Source organism: Oncorhynchus keta, chromosome 28 (genome assembly GCF_023373465.1).
Source record: "Oncorhynchus keta strain PuntledgeMale-10-30-2019 chromosome 28, Oket_V2, whole genome shotgun sequence".
Lineage (NCBI taxonomy): Eukaryota > Metazoa > Chordata > Actinopteri > Salmoniformes > Salmonidae > Oncorhynchus > Oncorhynchus keta.
In genome coordinates this window covers 48,728,694-48,750,877 of record NC_068448.1, presented here as the reverse complement: position 1 = coordinate 48,750,877, position 22,184 = coordinate 48,728,694, and the positions used below count along the sequence as shown (strand labels likewise).

At 41.1% G+C, this 22,184-nt stretch overlaps 1 protein-coding gene across 2 annotated transcripts; it reads right to left on the bottom strand.

Annotated features, from left to right (window-relative positions):
- Positions 1 to 12,244: 12,244 nt before the first annotated feature.
- Positions 12,245 to 21,420, bottom strand: LOC118361524 (insulin-induced gene 1 protein-like). 2 transcript variants are annotated; one of them, XM_035741533.2, is made up of 6 exons: positions 21,126 to 21,420; positions 20,540 to 20,888; positions 19,555 to 19,679; positions 18,830 to 18,996; positions 16,045 to 16,144; positions 12,245 to 14,103 (listed from the first exon to the last, which is right to left on the bottom strand). In XM_035741533.2, the coding sequence occupies exons 2-6, from the start codon at positions 20,871 to 20,873 to the stop codon at positions 14,074 to 14,076; spliced, it is 756 nt and encodes a 251-aa protein (XP_035597426.1). In that variant the 5' UTR covers positions 20,874 to 20,888; positions 21,126 to 21,420; the 3' UTR covers positions 12,245 to 14,073. The 2 variants fall into 2 exon arrangements, with proteins under 2 accessions (XP_035597426.1, XP_035597427.1); XM_035741534.2 differs by lacking the exons at positions 20,540 to 20,888; positions 21,126 to 21,420 and adding an exon at positions 19,902 to 20,069.
- Positions 21,421 to 22,184: the final 764 nt, after the last annotated feature.

Sequence of the window (22,184 nt, the reverse complement as noted above, 5' to 3'; positions counted from 1 at the left end):
TGTTGACAGTCACCGAACTAAATGAGTGAATAGTGAAAACTGTCAGAGTGGATCAGATATCAATCACACTTATTTGATGAAGCCCTTTTTACATCAGCAGTTGTCGCAAAGTGTGTATCACATTAAGAAGAATGTGTGGAAGATTAGAGAGGGTACAACATTAACGACACCATTTGAATGGGCTGTGAGGTCATTTGACCTAAGATGGAGTCCATTTACGGCCAGCTCAATGAGCTCCTTTGTGGCATCCACTGCAGTACATTACTCCATGCTGACACAAACAGGTAAGGAGAGATGGGACTGAGCGAGCGAGGCAGGACAGAAGTGACTCTGCTCTTGGTAGCCTCTCAAATAGCACCTATTCCCTACATAGTGCACTATTTTTGACCAAGACCTGCTCACAAAAAAAAACTATTGTTCTATATAGTGCCAAATAAGGTTTATTTGGCTTCTAACCATAGCGGATCCCTTTTTGGTGCTGTTTATAACCTTTTCATAAGGTTCTAAATGGAACCTGTATGGTGCCATAAAGAAACCTTTCAAATGATTATATAAAGATCCACTAATAAAGGGTTCTACATAGCACAAAAAAAGGGTTCTGCTATGTTTACAACCCTTTTTGGGGCTATATACAGTATAACCCTTTTTTATGGTTCTTCATATAACCTTTAATGGAGAATGGTTCTATTAAGAACCTTCCTTAATCTTCCTTGTAGATGTTTTGAAGAACCATACAGGGTTACCGTTCTGGTTATCCGTATTATATTGCTAAAATTCCTTAGGCGTTATTATGTTAATTGACAAGTTGAATTAGGTGTACTAGCTCCAGGAACAGCTGGGGGTCCCTGAGGAGAGAATTTAGAACCATTGAGTTAGACGACAGCTCTCAATTGACAAAAGGCCTTACGTGTGTCTTTCACAAGACATTGTCACTGGCCATAGTCGTATTTAACGTTTAATCGCATAACTCAACAGATTAGATAAACTGGAATGACATTCTAACTTAAGGTTGCACAAACAGAGCTGTTAGCAAACCATGTTCCAAAATATTTGAATGAGCCGACTCCCCTACATTTCAATTATCACCAAAAGAGGAAATAACTTGTTTTTGAACTGCAAGCAACCATTGAAGGACTCAAAGGGTTCATTATGATTCCACATAGAACCATCGCCGTTCCCAAAGGACCCTTACGGAACCCTCTTTTCTTAGTGTGTGGTCTGACCAAAGCCATATAGGCCAGAGTTACTGTTGCAGCGTGAGCAACTAGTGCTAGTAATTCGGTGAACAACTATTCCAAAATGGAAATACTTGACACAAATAACAAGACAACAAGCAACAGAATCGATCTCTTCAGTACCTGTTAATGAATTAAGTTGGCATCGAACCAGAATAATTATCCTACGGTATAGGGTCTTCCTCTCGTATATTGCTTGGTCTGCCGCTCCATCATTGGGGACATGACAGGTAAGCTTGCATGCATACAGGCTACTCTTTTTTGAGATAGCTCAATAAGATATTTTACTGACCGTTGAAGAATTATTCATAGCCAAGTAGTGGTATTTCACTGTGAAGCTAATATTGCGTTAAAGCTGATGTTTTTTTCTGAGTAGGCTTGCATTGTGAATAATTCATACAACTACCACACCTGTGCATATTACTAAATTACACTGATATTCAAGAATACATGGTTTTATATTTGCTGATAAATAATATTGAAAGGTGATATGATGCAATCCAACTATGTATATTTGAAGGCCTAGGCTCCATCCTAATGTAAGCTAATTGTATTGAATTTAAAAAACTACCGGCATGTGATAAAGGATAACATGTCCAATATAAATGTTTTCTTAAGTTGAACAGTTGTCCAATTTCTTTGATTTGTTAGATTTTATAGTGTAGTGTCTGTCTGTCTGTCTGTCTGTCTGTCTGTCTGTCTGTCTGTCTGTCTGTCTGTCTGTCTGTCTGTCTGTCTGTCTGTCTGTCTGTCTGTGTGTGTGTGTGTGTGTGTGTGTGTGTTTGGGCTAATGTCTTATCACACAACAAAGAAACAATTCAGTCTTTCTTGTCCAAGTTGTAATCAACCCCATCAACTATTTGTTGAGTCAGTATAGAGAAACACTCCTTGTACTTTCTCCAGCCAAGACATTTGTTGATATTATCAGTCTTACCACTAGGATATCCACAGCTGCCAAGTCTATGATGTCCAGGCAAACAGGATAAATACTGTCATCTGGTGGTAACCAAAGCAATCACCACTGAATTGTGATTGTCTTTTGCAATTTAAGGGCCACTGCGCTCTCTCACACACACATTTAATGGTCTGCTTTTCCTAGAGCAGAGGGAGAAATGTCTTCATCTCAATTTTTTAAACCTTAGGCCACAAATACACCCCTTTAATTTGAAAACATCAAAAAATTAATTTGGAGAAAAACTCCCATCTATCGGGACTAGTGTCAGTTAGAAGCACTTACAGCTTACAGAGAGAGAGGGAGCACTGAGAAGCATATCAAAGAGGGCTGTCAGTGTATATGACAGGGCCTGGGAGAGTTATATGTGTATCACAAGCTGAGCGGGCTGACAGCAGTCCCCGGGCCAGGCTCTGTTGTACAGAAGCCCCTGCAGAGAGATGGTAGGGGAGAGACAGCTAAGGCCCTACTGCCGGGCCCCACACCTGCTGAGCCAACTCCAGTTGAGGGGGCACAGCCACTCTAGTGTGCCACGGGCAAAACACACACACACACACACACACACACACACACACACACACACACACACACACACACACGCACACACACACACACACACACACACACACACACACACACACACACACACACACACACACACACACAAAGAGCATCAGCTTCCCCACTGCACCACAAATATACTTTAGCTTAAATATGAAGCAATGCCTCTTTTCAGAATCTATTCATAATATAACCTATATGTTTTGTTTTGCTTTGCTGTTATACCATCCTTCAAATCACAAAATCTTTCTGCTTTGCATAACATCTACTGGCATGAAAGTTGTAACTCAATGTGTTTGTCCAATGTCAACATAACATCCCAAAGGTCTTCATGGTGGTTTGACCTGCTAACAACCATAAACAAAATATCCTTTACAGGGGGAAGTGTGTTGATCTATCCAGTAACCCAGTTGAATTAGATATGGCTGTGGGGTGGGTACTTCCCAGTTTCAGGTTGATACATAGAATGAATTCACTAACCCCTGCTGGACTGTCTAGGGATCCTGTCTGGATTTCAGATCAAATAGGCAGCGTTTGCCAAATCTCTCAGAAGATGACTATCTACCCCTGTGGAGAATCTGTCCTGTAGAGAAAACTGTCTCTGCATCCCAAATGGCACCCTGTTTCCTACATAGAGCACTACTTTTGAGTTTTAGTGTGTTCTGAGAAATTTCTATAAAGTTAAAGCTCTTTTACTGCATTTCTATACAATTGAAAAATTCCTAAATTATATTTGGAAAATAGCAAAAACAAGCAAAAATGACACTGGCCATTAACACATCATGTCATGTCCTGACCTTCGTTCCTTTTTAATGCGTCTGTTTTAGTTTGGTCAGGGCGTAAGTTGGGGTGGGCATTCTATGTTTTGTATTTCTATGTGTTTGGCCTGGTATGGTTCCCAATCAGAGGCAGCTGATTGAGAACCATACTTAGGCAGCCTGTTTTCCCACTATGGGTGTGGGTAGTTGTTTTCTGTATTTGTGTCTGCACAAGACAGAACTGTTTTGTGTTGGTCTATTTTTGTTATTTTGGTCTTAGTGTTCTGAGTTTAATAAATATGGACACTTACCACGCTGCGTATTGGTCTGATCCTTCCTACTCCTCCTCATATGAAGAGGACAGCCATTACACATCAGTTGCTGTAAGCTTGATTCAACTCAGTCAATCTACAAACACATAGCCAATTAGCTATACAATTAACAGCTACACATTCGTTCACATTAACGCAGCACTGGGATTAAAAACTATAATTTAATACTTACAGAGCGATCTGTTAGCAGAAAAAGTATTTTATTAACAAAAGGTAACCAAATAAGTTTGCTTTACAGAATTTTTGTTGTCGCAGTTTTACAGCAATCTTCTTGCAAATCCACGCATTTTGCCATGGGTTAGGGAGAAATTGCCATGGCGCCTAGTGGCAGCCTAGGCAGAGTAAATTCTGTACATATTTAATAGTTTTTATATAAGTAGTTTGATAAATGGTTTATTTTTCAATAGCTAAATGAGTGCAGATCAAGTCTTGATATCATGAATTGGATTCCTGCCTGTAAATTGATGAAAATCCGTGTCTTTAACAAGCTAGCTAATGCTAGCTAGAAGGTGTATGTTTTCATTTGAATTACACCTGACTTTTTTTTTCTTTCCCCAACGGTGACCCAAGAGGAGGCTATGCATCTTCTGAAGTAGGGAGTGGGGTGTAGTATGTGGCGAGCTAAAACTTCATCAGAGTCCCAATACAGGGAATCGGCAGACGGCGGAGACGACCAGATGACATCAGGCTGCCTGCCTACCTGCTCTTGGACATGCTGAACTGACCGACACCTCCGCTGACCATCTAGTTATGAGCTTCCAGATCCTCTCATGATGGAGGCTTCAAGAAGCACTCAAACAGACTTGATCTAGATGATCTAGCTACTGTTGTAGCCTATATTTCATGACTTCTTGTTTATTTTGCTTAACATGTGCTTTGAGATTCTGCATGTAATGAAAAGTGCCATAAACGTTTAATAATAAATTATTAATTCATTTTAAAACAAATTTCCTGCAATTCTAGACATTTTGCCATGATCTATGCCATGTGAATATATCTCAGTGAGAGTAAATAAGAAAATCAAAGGGGGCTCCCTGGAGGTCAGTGCCCCTGGGCATGTGCCCTGCGTGCCCAGTCGATAATTTGGTCATGAATGCTACAAGTATAGATGGACTAATTTTCCAATACATTTTTTTACTGACAAGGGCTAATTGAGTGACTGTCAGTGAGTAACATATAACAAAAGGAAAACTGCTGATGCACTACCGAGTTTCGGAATGACACTACTTGTGTTTTCTACTATTGTAACTCTCAACAGTAAGTTGAGACCCCGAGTGAGTTCCTAAACATTTTTTTTTACTAGATCCGGATCTTTCTCTCCTTATATGTAGCTATGGTCCTGTGTACTGTGCATAAACAGGTACAAAATGATATCACACTCACAATTATTAGAACTAGCACAGTAAGGCTCTCTGGAGCACACTGACATGTAAACATGCGGTTGGCTTTGACTCCACTTGAGGTGGATGGAGAATAATATTGTACCATACTACGTACAGCCCAACTGTCAAGTGTTGGGTTAAGTTGGCCCTCAGGGCACTGTATCAGGACCTTTGTTGTTTTCTAACTGCTAATGTATGAGAGAATGATGTGATACAGAGGGGGGATAGAGAGGCAGAGGAGAGAGAGAGGCAGAGGAAAGAGAGAGATTTGTGTTGGCAGAGAGCGGTTGTCTATTGGAGTCCTTCAGTCAGCTCTGGGTGGAAATGAAAAGGGTTGACGCCACGCCAATTATTCTGACTGAGTGGAGGGGGAGACATTAAGAGGGGAAACGTAGCCGTGGCGTGTGGCGCTGGTTCGCTGCCCTGTCGGGAGAGACGCAACGCTCTCAGAACGAGGGCTGAATCCGGCCTGAAAATTGGCCTCACTCCCAGAAATGTCCCCAGTGCAAAAGGTTAACTGTCAGTCCCCTGCTAGGTATAAATAGAAGACTGCTCTCCAGAAAGGCGTGTCAGGAGGGGGGAGCAGATTGGGGAGGGGGTGCTCCCCCTCTTATGATAGTGATCCTAGTGACAGGCAGGGGTATATAAGTTCAGCGAGGGGGAGGGTTGACAGGGAGTGAGAGAAAAGGGGAAAAAAGCTGAGTACATTATAATGGTAGTCGAGCCTGTGACAGGGGCCTCAGACAAAAGACTGTCCTGCTCTATTCAGCTTCCCCTGCCGCAGACACAACAATAACAATCCAGGCTAATCGAGCGCTGATGCCCCAGCACTTTTGGAAACCATTGTTTTGTGGAAGCCATCTTGACACATAGTAATTAAGTGGCAGGAATAATTATTGTCATCCAGTCTTGTAAACAAACGTGGAGTACAATGCCAGATTGAGTTAGAATGGGAAGAGAAGAAATACATTCTCTGAATGATGGACAAAGTATTCTTCTTCCTCTATAATACTACAGTTTGTCCTTATAATACTCTAACTATGCTATAGTTTGTCCCTTTAATACTCCTTGCCCTTGCACAACCAGAGATAGAGATGACTCACTGGGTTACTCAGGAGCTGTTATTACACTTACAGTACCTTACGAAAGGATACGGCCCCCTTGAACTTTGCGACCTTTTGCCACATTTTAGGCTTCAAACATAAAGATATAAAACTGTATTTTTTTTGTGAAGAATCAACAACAAGTGGGACACAATCATGTAGTGGAACGACATTTATTGGATATTTCAAACTTTTTTAACAAATCAAAAACTGAAAAATTGGGTGTGCAAAATTATTCAGCCCCTTTACTTTCAGTGCAGCAAACTCTCTCCAGAAGTTCAGTGAGGATCTCTGAATGATCCAATGTTGACCTAAATGAACTAATGATGATAAATACAATCCACCTGTGTGTAATCAAGTCTCCGTATAAATGCACCTGCACTGTGATAGTCTCAGAGGTCCGTTAAAAGCGCAGAGAGCATCATGAAGAACAAGGAACACACCAGGCAGGTCCGAGATACTGTTGTGAAGGATTTGGACACAAAAAGATTTCCCAAGCTTTAAACATCCCAAGGAGCACTGTGCAAGCGATAATATTGAAATGGAAGGCGTATCAGACCACTGCAAATCTACCAAGACCTGGCCGTCCCTCTAGACTTTCAGCTCATACAAGGAGAAGACTGATCAGAGATGCAGCCAAGAGGCCCATGATCACTCTGGATGAATTGCAGAAATCTACAGCTGAGGTTGGAGACTCTGTCCATAGGACAACAATCAGTCGTATATTGCACAAATCTGGCCTTTATGGAAGAGTGGCAAGAAGAAAGCTATTTCTTAAAGATATCCATAAAAAGTGTTGTTTAAAGTTTGCCACAAGCCACCTGGGAGACACACCAAACATGTGAAAGAAGGCTTTTCTTCAACAGGGACAGGGAAGATGGTTAAAATTGATGGGAAGATGGATGGAGCCAAATACAGGACCATTCTGGAAGAAAACCTGAAGGAGTCTGCAAAAGACCTGAGACTGGGACGGAGATTTCTCTTCCAACAAGACAATGATCCAAAACATAAAGCAAAATCTACAATGGAATGGTTCAAAAATAAACATATCCAGGTGTTAGAATGGCCAAGTCAAAGTCCAGACCTGAATCCAATCGAGAATCTGTGGAAAGAACTGAAAACTGCTGTTCACAAATGCTCTCCATCCAACCTCACTGAGCTCGAGCTGTTTTGCAAGGAGGAATGGGAAAAAATGTCAGTCTCTCGATGTGCAAAACTGATAGAGACATACCCCAAGCGACTTACAGCTGTAATCGCAGCAAACGGTGGCGCTACAAAGTATTAACTTAAGGGGGCTGAATAATTTTGCACGTCCGATTTTTCAGTTTTTGATTTGTTAAAAAAGTTTGAAATATCCAATAAATGTTGTTCCACTTCATGATTGTGTCCCACTTGTTGTTGATTCTTCACAAAAAAGTTTTATATCTTTATGTTTGAAGCCTGAAATGTGGCAAAAGGTCGCAAAGTTCAAGGGGGCCGAATACTTTCGCAAGGCACTGTAAGCATCAGCTTAGCAAGTAAAGGTTGAAGGGCAGCACCATGGGAGCTATTCGTAGTATGTGTCCCAAATGACACCCCATTCCCTATATCTTGCACTACATAACACAGGGATGGGCAACTTTGATGGGGTGAGGGCCACAAAAAAAATATTTTAATCCCTACTCTTCCCAGGCCCGATTGCTTCTGCCATTTTAAGATAAAGAGATAACTGCCTTTTTACGAGCTCCTAACCAATTGTGCTATTGTGTGAGTTTTTCGCATTATTTTGAACTTACTTTGTACATAATGTTTCTGCCACCGTCTTGTGGTGGAACATTCTATTCAAGTGAGAGAGACTTTGTCATTTCTTCAAACAATCATCTTTATTCAATATCGATTAATTATTGCAATAATGAGACTAGTCAACCCAACACTCTTGACTGTTGGGCCGAGTACCCTAACCTTTACAGACAATGCGGTTTCTTATAGAGCTGACACAAAGAATGCTTAGTCATGGCTGGTTCCACCCCTCCCATGGCAGATTGGGGGCACCATAAACCACTTTGGGATTATCCTGTGGTCATCTGCACGGGGTGGGGGGGTTATCTTAACCCCACCCTGGTTTAGTCTCCCAGATGCAAGGATGATTTTGAGACAATGAGGTATTGTTCTAAACTCTTCCAGGCTATCTCTATGTTGGTTACACCCACCACATCTTGTCTATGTAATGTAGTCTTTCACTAATTTGTCAGATCAAGCCATCTCTAGTAACCATACGCCCAGATTAGCTGCAGGGAACTAGAGTGGAGACCATAAAAACACAGCATTAGTAGGGCAGAAATGTATTATTATTAGTTAAATATCAATTGTTAACCATTAATATCAAATAAATCAGGTAAAATCACAGTCTCTTATGACCGAAACCAGCTTCTGGATATCAGAACAGCGATTACTCATCTCGTACTGGACGAAGATTTTCTCTTTAACGCGTTGGACGCAAAGGATTTATTTCAGACACCCGACAAGACCCAAATCCCTGTCATTCGCATGAAGAAGAGACAGAGACATTTGGAACATAGGTTGGGGTGCCTTGTAAGGATCCGACGGCAATCCCCCTCTACCATCAGTCCTATTAGCTAACGTGCAATCATTGGATAACAAAATGGATGAGCTCTGATCAAGTCTATCCTACCAACCAGACATTAAAAACAGTAATGTCTTATGTTTCACCAAGTCGTGGCTGAACAACGACATAGATAACATACATCTGGCTGGGTTTTCGGTCCATCGGCAAGATAGAACAGCTGCCTCCGGTAAGACAAGGGGTAGTGGTCTGTGTCTATTTGTAAATAACAGCTGGCTCACGAAATCTAATATTAAGAAAGTCTTGAGATTTTGCTCACCTGAGGTAGAGTATCTCATGATAAACTGTAGACCACACTATTTACCAAGAGAGTTTTCATCTGGATTCCAGGTTCCACCTGTCACTAGAGGGCGGCAGAGACCGCCCTATATACATTAATGACACTAATAACATTATGATTTCCCTGTTAAAAGAGGTGCATTTTCTGGTTTCCTTTGCAGAAGCTTGAACTGTTTACTGTGTGCGTTTGTTTCCTGAGTGAGTTTTCTAGACTTAATGGTTGTTGTTTTTCGAGTGTACTGTGATCTTTTGGCTAGCATTTCTCAGTAAACTATTTATGTTTATCCTTAACCGCTGATTCATTGTCTGGTCTCTTCTCTGCACCTGGTTCCAACCTCACCACATCCCAGCAAGCTTCTGCCTAAACATGAACCCAACAGAGATCACCCAGATCAAGAACATTGTAACCCACCAAGGAGCACTGCTGCGATGGCAGCAAGAACAACTCTCCCAAATATTAGAGACCCTTCGGGCACTTACCGACTCCCTCCAACCACAGTCCAACCTCAACCCAGGAGGAGCCAATGTCCAAATCTCCTCGCCCAGTGGTACAGACGTCACCGAAGTTCCTCCAGGGAACCTGCACTGGGAACCCAAGATCCCAGCCCCTGAGCATTATGATGGCCACCCGGGAGGATGCAAGGGGTTCCTCACTCAGTGCTCTCTGGTTTTTGAGCTACAGTCCTCCTCATTCCACACCGATCGGGCCATGATCGCGTACATCTCTCTACTCTCGGTCAAGGCCCTGGCGTGGGCAACGGTGATGTGGGAACAACAGCCACCAACCTGCAGCTCCGTATTAGCCTTCACTATCGAGCTGCAACGAGTCTTCGACCACCCAGTCGACGGACGAGAAGTGGCCAGCCAACTGTTCAACATCTGCCAAGGGGCCAGACCAGTGGCTGACTTCACCATTGAATTCCGCAACCTCGCCATGGAATCACACGATGACATGTTGTATGGTCTTCCCACTACATCTCGGGAAAGCATACAGTTTATTAGGCTACAGATTAAATAAATTGCGAAGAACTTCACAGGGTGGTGAAAGTGCAAGGCGATGCTCCTTTCCAATAAATATAGAGGGTATATTTGGCTGCCTTTGACAAATAAAAACAATCTCGCTCTTTCATCCATAATAATCTCTTCAAGTAGGCTATAGGGAAAGGGGGATACCTAGTCAGTTGTACAACTGAATGCCTTCAGGGGCTGCCTTAACCAACATCCACGGCACCCGGGAAACAGTGCCTTGCTCAGGGGCAGAACAACAGATTTTTACCTTGTCAGCTGAGGGATTCGATCCAGCAACACTCTAACCACTAAGCTACCTGCCGCCCCATACATACAGTGGGGCAAAAAAGTATTTAGTCAGCCACCAATTGTGCAAGTTCTCCCAATTAAAATGATGAGAGAGGCCTGTAATTTTCATCATAGGTACACTTCAACTATGACAGACAAAATGAAAAAAAAAATCCAGAAAATCACATTGTAGGATTTTTTATGAATTTATTTGCAAATTATGGTGGAAAATAAGTATTTGGTCAATAACAAAAGTTTATCTCAATACTTTGTTATATACCCTTTGTTGGCAATGACAGAGGTCAAACGTTTTCTGTCAAAAGTCAAAAGTCTTCACAAGGTTTTCACACACTGTTGCTGGTATTTTGGCCCATTCCTCCATGCAGATCTCCTCTAGAGCAGTGATGTTTTGGGGCTGTTGCTGGGCAACACAGACTTTCAACTCCCTCCAAAGGTTTGGTGGCTGACTAAATACTTTTTTGCCCCACTGTACATAGATACATACATACATACATATACACACACACACACACACATACATATATATGCATACATACATGGTTATGGCAGCATCATGCTGTGGGGATGTTTTTCCATCGGCAGGGACTGGGAAACTGGTCAGGATTGAAGGAATGATGGATGGAGCTAAATACAGGAAAATTCTTGAGGGAAACCTGTTTCAGTCTTCCAGAGATTTGAGACTGGGACGGAGGTTCACCTTCCAGCAGGACAATAACTCTAAGCATACTGCTAAAGCAACACTCAAGTGGTTTAAGGGGAAACATCTAAATGTCTTGGAATGGCCGAGTCAAAGCCCAGACCTCAATCCAATTGAGAATCTGTGGTATGACTTAAAGATTGCTGTACACCAGCGGAACCCATCCAACTTGAAGGAGCTGGAGCAGTTTTGCCTTGAAGAATGGGCAAGAAATCCCAGTGGCTTGTTGTGCCAAAGTTTATAGAGACATGCCCCAAGAGACTTGCAGCTGTAATTGCTGCAAAAGGTGGCTCTACAAAGTATTTACTTTTTTATTTGGGGGGTGAATAGTTATGCACTCTCAAATTCTTTTTTGTTGTCTTATTTCTTGTTTGTTTCCCAATAAAAAATATATTTCATCTTCAAAGTGGTAGGCATGTTGTTGTACATCAAATGATAGATTCAGGGGATTGTATTTTAATTGCAGGTTGTAAGGCAACAAAATAGGGGGGTGAATACTTTCACAAAACACTGACAGAAGTGCTGATGCACAACCAAATTTCTAAATGGCACCTTGTGTATTCTACTATTCTAACTCTTAACAGTAAGTTGAGACCACGACTATGACCTGAAAAAAAATTCAGAGGGTGGAAATGGATCCACAGGCCACCAGAGGGACAAAGAGGGACAGGCCACCAGTTGCCCATGCCTAATATAGGGTAACCTTTTGGACACAGACTATCTCCACTCTACCTTCTGTATTTTCCAAGACAGAATAAAACAACTTATTAGTTATCAAAATTCAGAATAAAATAGCATCTATATTTTTGTTATGTCTCATTTGCATACCTTATATGTTTGTATCGATTACATTTTCAGATGGCAAACTTACCAGAGGGGTAAACTCTCATACAAAGACTTCATGCATTGGGCTGAAAATGTGCACACAAATCTTGTATCTGTATGGTTTCATTCTGCTAAGATGTGTGGCAGAACTATGTAGACTCAATGTAAATACACACAACGTCATTAGGAGTTCCTTTTTATTTTCCACTTGGATTCAAGGTAATAAAAATGATACACAGCTGAAAACACACTCACACTCTCTACACATTGAAATAATAGGTGTTTTAAACACCCCAATAATAAAAGCTTCCTTTTCTCCCAGCAGCACACCTGGATTGCATCCTAAATGGAACCCTATTCCCTATATAGTGCACTACTTTTGACCAGGGCCCCCAGTCAAAAGTAGTCCACTATATAGAGAATAGGGTGTCATTTGGGACAAACACCTGAAATTGAGCAAAGATTCACACCGAACCAGGCGTACCAACCAATCCCGCTGTGATCTATACATAACAAAATAAAAAATATATATAATCTGTATTCCCATTTAATAATGTTTTAACTACTAGGAGAAACAGTTTGACACAATGTTTTTTTTTCTTCTCCTCATGGAGAGAATAGTCATTGGTATACAGTCGAAGAATGCAAGTAATCTTAGACAATTTTTGTTTTTACAAAAGCTGCTGTTATTGCTTATTTGATGCTCCTTTTTTATATCCACACTGCATATGATTCCATGGAGTCTCACCTCTTAACTATTGTCAGAAATAATAAATAAGAAGAATAGTCAGCTCAGGTATATGTGATTGCACTTTTATTCCTTTAGCACCCCAACTATTGAACTGAATTAGTATAGTGTGGTAATACCTGTCTGATTATATAGGGAAGTGACTATACATGTAAGCAATATATAATTATGTACAATAAAATTGAACTGGTATAGTAGTGACAAAAGCACTCAATTCTATAATACAAAGGCAATCACAGATTGCAAATCCGCAGGCCATAGTAAAAATGTCCTGTCTCCTTCTCTTAATGTATGATCATAAACTTTAATGCCAAGTCTGGAAAATTCTAAATTGGAAATCAGCCATTCATTTGAGGGGTCATAGGTCACACCTCCAGGTTGCACACCATATCCACAAAGTCAGCCAAGAGGTGAGCTTTCACACCCGATTACATTCAGGTGCCTTTTTGTTAACATTACTGATTTCACTGAAACCATGAATATGCTTAGTGTAGTATCATGGTACATTCTTTCAAAACATGGTCGCATCATCTGTGATTTCATGTATATTTGGTTTGGAGTTATAGGGGTTGGCATTCTAATTTCTCAGATAAATATTTTTCTTGGTTAAATACAATATTGGGAACACAATACATGTCATCGGTGACATACTGTTGGTCGCCGTCTCTGTGAGTGTCAGACATTATTGCACAGCTCTAAAAGTTTCCCTATTATGGTCATTTTGTACTCAGCCATAACAGACCTGCACAAATCCACACGCACCTGCAAAAAGCTAATAGTTACACTTACACTGTAAAACTGAAACAAGTTAACTTTTCATTTCGAAGAATTTGAAGGGCAAATACTGTCCTGCCATAGTGAGGGAGGAGCTAGTGGCCATATAGCCTAATGCTATATGGACCCAAACAGGTATAGCCTAGCAGCTAACTGCTAGCACAATTTTATTTGGAACCAAACAGGGATAGCTTTGCGACTATCTTCTGGAATAATGCTATATGGATCCTAATAGAGACAGCATAGCGGCAACTGCTAGCCTAATACTGTAAGTTATTTTGGCCACCAAGAGGTGCAGACGTCATGGCACATTAGGTCAAGAGTTCTGGCTAGCTCTTTGTTATAACACACAGAAAAGTGGTAAAAAAATGAATAATTCTCTCTTTTCTGTCAAACTGTCTCTCCCCATGATGCCAGACTCGGTTCCGTTACGCCTGTTCTCCATATTGTCAGTCTTCCTTCTTTCCCCTCTTCAGCTGATCTCTGTTCAGTCGTTGTGGAGTTTCTCGACACCACCCTGAAGAGAGAGAGAGAAAGAGCCCATGTTCATATATCATGCTCAATATCAGCAAACAACAGACATCTTCCTACAGTGGTACCACAATGGGGATTGGAGAAGATCATTATTGATGACTTTAACCTAAGGCTGAGTTCTACAGTTCTTGACAGTAGACTATAGGGCTATTATACAGTGGATCATGGTGTCCTACGTATAGGTACAACTGTGCGAAGATTATCTGATGTTGGGGTTACAGTAAAATGTGATACCCCTTCCTCAAGGCATCCCCTAACCCCCCCCCCCCTAAACGGTATATGGGTCTAGAGAGTTCTCCCTCTCACTTTTACCATTTCTCTTGATTTAGAACCTTCCTTCAGAGCCTCAAGTCACATGTTAAGCATATGTAGAACATACCAGAAAATACATGTACATCCCAGAACTTAGAGCAGTGGCTCAGTTAATTTATTTGGTCTTATAGAGGAATTGTTATTGCATTCAAGAATGCTAAAGACAACATTAAACCAACATTTACAGACAAAATGACGTACATGACAACAACCACATAAAGGAGATAAAGCTACATAACAAGTTATAGGCTAGTGATGTAGGATTAAAGGAAAAGCCCTTTCAATGCTGTTAGGGCAATATTTCAGTCATTTCAAACTTCTGGAAGCACAAAAAAACAAAATCAGCAAGAAAACTAAAAACTTGAGTTAGCTTCTCAACAGTTCAATCGCTGGCCTGATTCGATACTGTATAATGAACCAAATCTCAAATTAACACATCACTAAAAATGCAGTCTAGCTGTGTAAGTCCTAACCACAACTCTTTCTTAAATGGCCCCTCTACGGGATCGGTGTCCGCCGTCTACCCCCCCCCCCGGGATGATTGAGCTAACATGCGCTAATGTGATTAGCATGAGGTTGGAAGTAACAAGAACATTTCCCAGGATATAGACATATCTGATATGGGCAGAAAGCTTACATTCTTGTTAATCTATTACAGTCTATTGTACATGCTATTGTTTGAGGACAATGCATAGTTATGAATTTGTAATATAATATATATAAATATATCAATAAACCAATTAGGCACATTTGGGCAGACTTGATACAACATATTGAACATAAATGCAATGGTTCATTGCATCAGTCTAAAGCTTTTCACATACACTGCTGCCATCTAGTGGCCAACATCTAAATTGTGCCTAAACTGGAATAATACATTGTGGCCTTTCTCTTGCATTTCAAAGATCATCAGCCATCAGATACAATAATAATGGTCATATTCATTAGTGCACACTGTAGCAAAACATTGAATATTGAACAATTATTTTCAGTCCCTCACTGTTTCAGTCCATTTTCTTTCTAGCGAATGCAACCCAGTTGACTGAACTCTAGTGCTAACGTGTTCCTGCCACACACAAGCTGGCTGCTTTGTTGAGAAACACAAGATGCAAGTTTGAAAGCATTTAAAAGGCAACTCTAAAAGACTGAATGAAAGGTAAACAGACTTAATCCATCTCAGAGAGAGAGAGAGAGAGTGAAACAGAATGAGAGAAAAATAAAAGAAAGAGCAAGCAAGGGCTTGTGCCAACTGCCAACATTTCAAACACCAGCACTGAAAAACAACAAGCAGGAAATGACCCTTTGGTACATTTGGCTCCAGGACTCGCTAGAAGACTGGCTCGCTACTGCGAAAAACAAAACAACATGCTGTTTTCACACTTTAATTGAATCAAACTGTATAATGGACGTGACTGTGAAGAACTGTACACAGAATAAGGTTCAGACTTCGGGCGTACACCGGATGAAGGCATTATAGCCGACATTGTGTTGTGTCAGGCTTTTTCTCTCACAAAAGTTCGTACCGCACGAACATGTCAAGGTGCCGTCTCAATGTGTTCCTGTGCTAACAAATCAGCAGAATTTGACTAAGAAAATAGGGGACAGGGCTTACCATGGCTAGCTGGCGTCCTATGTTCCCCACAGTCACTCCTCCTGAGAAGAATATGCATGGAAGCCAAGAGCGCACATAAAGAAAGTCTGGATACGTGTATCTACAAGAGAGGGAGAAAAATACATCTGATTAAATTAAATATCTGCCCCATTAGTCAAATCCAGCCCTAAATAAGACACATAGAAACTAGCCTTAAAATAGGAATGGCAACTTAAACACAGTTTCAAAGACAGATCTCAAAAGGGGGGAAGGCAGCATTATTAAAGTTTAATGAGGAAATATAAAATCCTCTCCCTCTCAATTTCATCTCTCTCTTCCCTTCAGTCAACAGAAGCTGCAAGGCCTTTTGAACACAGCTCTTTGTAAGCCCCTCACTGAAGCAACAGTGGTCCCTCTCCCCATGATGTTTTTGAGGAGGTGCCACAGAGGCAGGTAGGAGGGCCAATAATTGGGTGTAGAGGCATGGGGGAATCCGTATCACCAAAAAATAATTGCTTTCATTTTCATGCCTTATCTGTCAGATCCTCTTTGATGGAATCAGGTGACTGAGACCAGTTCGAGAAAGCACACTTTAATAATACATCAATCACAAGGGAAATATTTAAAAAACAAACAAACACCCATGTCTTATTTTATTCACTGGCTGTACTAAAACGTTAAGGCAAGTAATGATACCATAATATAATATCATAATATGGTGCTGTGCAGCTCAGTTGGCAGAGCATGGCACTCGCAACGTCGGCAATATGGCTTCTAATCCCACTGAGGCACAACAAAAAGTAGTCTTGCAGTACTGTAAGTCACTTTGGATAAAAAAAACTTCTCCTAAATGCATCTTATTATTATCATATATCTTGCAAATGAATTTTTGACAGTTTGTCAGCACGGTTAACCCCAATTAGTTGTCATTACGCCTCCAATATAATCTCAGTGTGCTCTGCATTTGAGTGAATTATAGAGTTATACCACCCATGGCTGTATTTGTTAGTGACAGAGACATTTGTTCATTTTCAGGCCTGTGGCCTTCACCAAGAGAGTTCCTAGGTGAATATTATAATTAAAACTCTTTATGACATTACATTTCTCATAAGTCCTCGCTTTACCCTAATACAGTGGCCTGAAACTCATGGTTTACAGGCCACATCAGGCTTTCATGTAGGGTAGCAACATTTTATTAACTTTCCCCAATTCCAAGATAGAAAAACGTTCTTGGTTGGAAGATTTCCATGAATCTTCCAACCCGGGATTTTTTTGGTGCAACCCTACCTGCAAGTCACATTTTGTTGGCTTGCGAAGTGATGCGTAATTGAAAAATAAACAGTTGAAAAATATATGGCCCATGGAAATCATAAGACGGTAGGTGGGATGGATTGAGAGTAGCTGAGGGATGGTTTAAAAGCTCATGTTCTATAATAGTTAGTACTTATACATAGTGTTTTCAGTCATATCTATCCAGAGGTAATGTATATCAAATTACTTTATTCTTGCTATGTAACTACTGTAGTAGAAAAATAAAAGTGCAATGTATGTCAAATGTGTGTATAAATACAACAAAAGAAAAAGCTGTAAAATGTTCGTTTTTTTTGTCCTCCGAAGAGGGGTGGATGGGCCAAACATTTTTAAATGTGTATATTACAAAAAAAACTACAAAAAGTGAGGTGTAATTCATATTGGAATCCAGCAAGAGTTACAATATCCAACAGTTAAAAATGTTATTCACCCATAACCTTCATACATAATAACTGCCAGGGTTAGTGAGTACACTACCTAACAGGCCAACTACACCGCTCGCATGCACGAGCATTGGAAAATAAATGTAAAAATCTATATTATTCAATATTATTCAAATATCAAGAAGTCAGTTCTATTTCCGACGCAGATCGCGCTGCAAGTCCTGCCTCTCCCATCTCCTCATTGGTTTATAGAAGCAGGTACCCACATGCCATCTCCTCTAAGGTTATACCCACGTGGGTGACTGAAAGATGAACGAGGTCGGTGGCGGTAATGCACCTAATTTATAAAAGTTGCCAATCGCAATATAAAGTCAAGAGAAGAAAAAGCCTAGAAGGAGGAGAGATGAATAGAAACGACTCGGTTGACCGTTTTATCTGTGGATTAATTGTCGGAGTAGAGGACCTTGTGCATTTCAGGTAAAATAACAACTCAATGTTTATATCCAAGGACAAATTAGCTAGCAACAGCAAGCTAGCTAAATATGACAAATTAGCTAGCAAGTGCAAGCTAACTAGCTAAATTGCCATAAAAGTTTAATGCTTTTCGACCTGTCCCCAAATTAATGTAATTGGTTCAGAGTTTGCTCAGATATTTTAACCTGCGTGTCGTGATCACGTTTGGTGTGGGGGGACAAAATAAATGTATGCACAATTGGCGTACACGCGCAGCCGGTTTGGGTTCCATGTAAGCCATTTAAACCGGAACAACCATTTCAGAAACGGGTGCATAAAAAAAAAAATCAAACTAAATTATAGGATTAATTTAGAAAAACGTATGATATTTATCTTTGTGTAGCAGAAGATTAATCAAAATCAACCTGCAGTAGAGCATGCTGGGTAAAAAGTAAATGTATCATTTACATTTTTTTTTAGTTTAAGTGACTTGTCATTTAGTTGAGTCAGTACCACAAACATTTGAAGTAATAATGACTTTTCATTGACTTTTCGTTCAACTTACTCTTAAGTATTCGAGTTCAAAATGCATTGGGGTATACAGCGTGGGCTTAACTTCTCAGTGCAACGTGGTCAAACAAAAGCACAACTTGACTTACTGATAGACGCCGTTGTAGACCAGCAGCTGTGTGATAACGGTGGCAAGGAATGCCGTCCCGATGCCCAGGCCGAAGCCACTCCTCGAGCGATCAAACATCCACCACAGTCCCAGGGACAGGGCAGCCAGGGTCAGGGACAGCTGGGCATTATTGGCAAAGTGTAGTTTCTGTGAAACGGAGCAGTTAAGGACAAAGACAGTATTTGCTTGCGCAGGCTCGAATCTGGGCCTAGTAGCCTTTGACACAACCTTTCTCCAAGGTCATCCTCTCAAAGTATCTCTTCAGTAAAAAAACAAAATCCCTCATATATATATATATATATATAGTATTTGTTTGATTGTTACATCAAAGCATTGCAGTGTGGGCGGCACAAGCAGTGTATATGTTTATAGCAACTATAGGTTCCATACATACTTGGAAAGTATGTCAATGAGTCAAAACAAGCAGGGATGCAGTGGGGAATTCAACCCACCGTCTCACTGACACTAGATTAATTGCCTTCGGGGCTGTAAAAGTAGCACAATGACAATATAATATATCAAAATAATCACAGAATGCTACTCAATTATGAATATGTTACACATTTAGTAGACCCTCATCCTTATTTATGCTCTGGATGTGATAAAATTACTTTGGTGTAAATATGCATCCATCCTTTTCCAGATTGGAGTTAGCCAACATGAGAGTGTGCACCTTGTGAAGTTGTTGATGTTTAGAAAGGATACAGCACTGGCATGGTTGATGCCAACGAACACTGCAATGCATCTCATGACACTAGCCCATTCCCTCTTGAACTTGTGGGGCTCTCCTAGATGGCTGTCGATGCAGGGGTATAGCAGGCCAACAACAGCTGCAGAAAAGACAGTTGAGTTAATACCTCACTGAATGGCATACATACAAATCAAACTGACTCATGTGGTTCGATGGTCTTGAAAATGGTGCATTTCTTTTGAGTTTCAATTTGGGATAAAAATAGACAGAAACTAAAACAAACGACAAGATCGCCTTCTACTTTCTGGCACATGATCATTTCTCGCCTATCAGTCCTTGCACAACCATGTCCGTAACTTACCGTGAGAAGACAAGTCTCGAACATTGTATCACTAAAATAAAAACGTTAGATCATTGTATCCCAATTGAATTGTAACGTTTGTATTGTTTGTTGTTGCTGCATGAATCACTAGCCTACTTCTCAACAGCATGGGGGAGGGGTTGGTGGTGAAAATGATTTATTTAAATTCTGACTGCACACGACTTCCTTGTTTCTCTTTTTCTGTAGTGGCATGTTCGAGGCAGCAGCCAATTATGGACCACCTCCACAGCTCGCCCGTTATGAAAGCAGCCAATGAAAAAGAAGCACAACCCCAATGACCCTCCATGTCCGGCTGTTTCTAGTGAAGCCTATTGGAATATTGGAGGGCAATATAAATACTAATGTATGTTTCCACCAGACAAAACGCTCACCATGGCTGAGAGAACACTTACACAATTCATATATAGAACAATAACAATGATGGAATACGCGGTAAATTATTATGTAGCCCAGGCCGTAGTTAGCTGCCTGCATATAATGGTATCATGAAACACACAAGCAGACTATCCCCATTCCACCCCCCATAAAAAGCCCAATTCACATTAACTTTATAAAAATTAATAGTACATATAGCAACCTCATTAAGTCAGGGTATAGGTTTAAAAGTGACAACTCACCCGCTGCCGTGCCGCAGCAAGGGGGTATCCACCACGCTGATGAAAACAAAGTTGCCATCACCTCTTCGGGAAACAAAGTCACATTTCTTCGTAACTGCAGCAAGTTGAGCACCAACGCAAGAACTACTCCCACGGTGAAAAGGACGAGACCCCGCCTGATCAAGTGTGCTGCTCGCACACTTTGCAGCGAGCCATATGCATTGCTGAGCACTGTTGTGACAATGGACATCATTTCTTCAGCTCTCGATGCGACCCAGTTTCCCCCAGAAAAAGTCTTAGATTCCACCCTAGATGCACAGGAGCGACCCCAACAGTGTTCTTCTAGTCTTGGCATTTGGCACTTAGAGTGCTGGAAAAAAACAAAGATGCGTTAATACATCATAGCTAACACAGATATGCATCAATACATTGTATCTCGTCTAAATGAACACTGACAACAATGGTTCAATATCACCACTGCACTAGATATCAAATAAAAGTGGTGTCTAGTCTGGCCTTTGTAGATCGTGTCTTTCTCAAACTGTTTAACCACTACAATGATTATCAATGGACAATAGCAAAGAATAATTAATTGATGTCTTCTTACCTTGGATGTCCAGACGTTCTAAGTGTATGATCTAGCGACAACCGACTATGTTCATTCGCACCTCGACAATGATGAAGCTGTGAGTTGTGCTGCTCTCTTACTGCTCAGACAGTTATCACGTAGTTAGGTCACATCATCGTTTTGGGAGGGAGAGAGAGAGGCAGAAAAAAAGCTGCTATTTCATTCCTGAGCGCAGACCTCATACCAGAGACAGGCTTCCTCTGCAGAAAACAGCCACAAGCTGTGTCGGGTGAGTCGCGTCGGCCAATGGGAGCGAGGCGAACGATATGACGGGACGCCACCCCACCGTTCTGGACAGACGACGTCACACGAGTCTGGCGCACGTTCATGCAGTCGTGGAAGGTTGAGTGGGATACGCAAACCAGTGATCATTTAAAATAAACTGAGCGAACTTCCAATTGAAAACTAAAACTTATTCAAAAGTCATTCCGATGCAGCAAGGCATACATTTGTCTACTGTAGGCCTATTATCTTACCGATAAAAATGCCAGACCAGCTGTGCTATTCTGGGCCCATAACATTAACTCTGTCCAACCCAAATATTGTAAATAGCTTACTGACTACTCGTTTTTGAGCAATTGTATATGCTTCAACAGGCAGGCCTAGTTTGATATTTCTTAAAGACAATACCCAACATAAACTATTTAATTCTGGCGGGTGCCACTCAAGCAGACACCTTCCAAGCAGGTTGGTGAAAACCTAGTCAACAGGACAGCTTCAGCCATTGACTGTCGACCCAGCCCAACCCAGCTAAAGGACATCGATAACATCACCAGAGGGAGTCAATGATTGGATAACCCCCAGGTCTCTAGGTACTGAAACTAACAACAACAAGGAAACATGTTTTGCAGGTGTGATGTGGCCTAGTATTCTGAGTGGTTACACAATTCACATGCATCAGGTTATGTGTAGATAAACAAATACTGTATGGCACACCGGCATCATTCGATACATACATGCTACATGCCTGCATGCACGCGCACTTCAAAGGGGTTGGGTTAAATGCGGAAGACACATTTCAGTTGAAGGCATTCAGTT

Bases quoted from the DNA above. Each gene is read 5' to 3' on its own strand.
- LOC118361524 (XM_035741533.2), bottom strand. From the start codon at position 20,873: ATGCCAAGACTAGAAGAACACTGTTGGGGTCGCTCCTGTGCATCTAGG. The intron at 18,997-19,554 runs GTATCCTTTCTA...TCCGTTTCACAG, and splicing joins GCATCAACCATGCCAGTGCT to AAACTACACTTTGCCAATAA. The intron at 16,145-18,829 runs GTAAGTCAAGTT...CCTCTCTTGTAG, and splicing joins GTCTACAACGGCGTCTATCA to ATACACGTATCCAGACTTTC.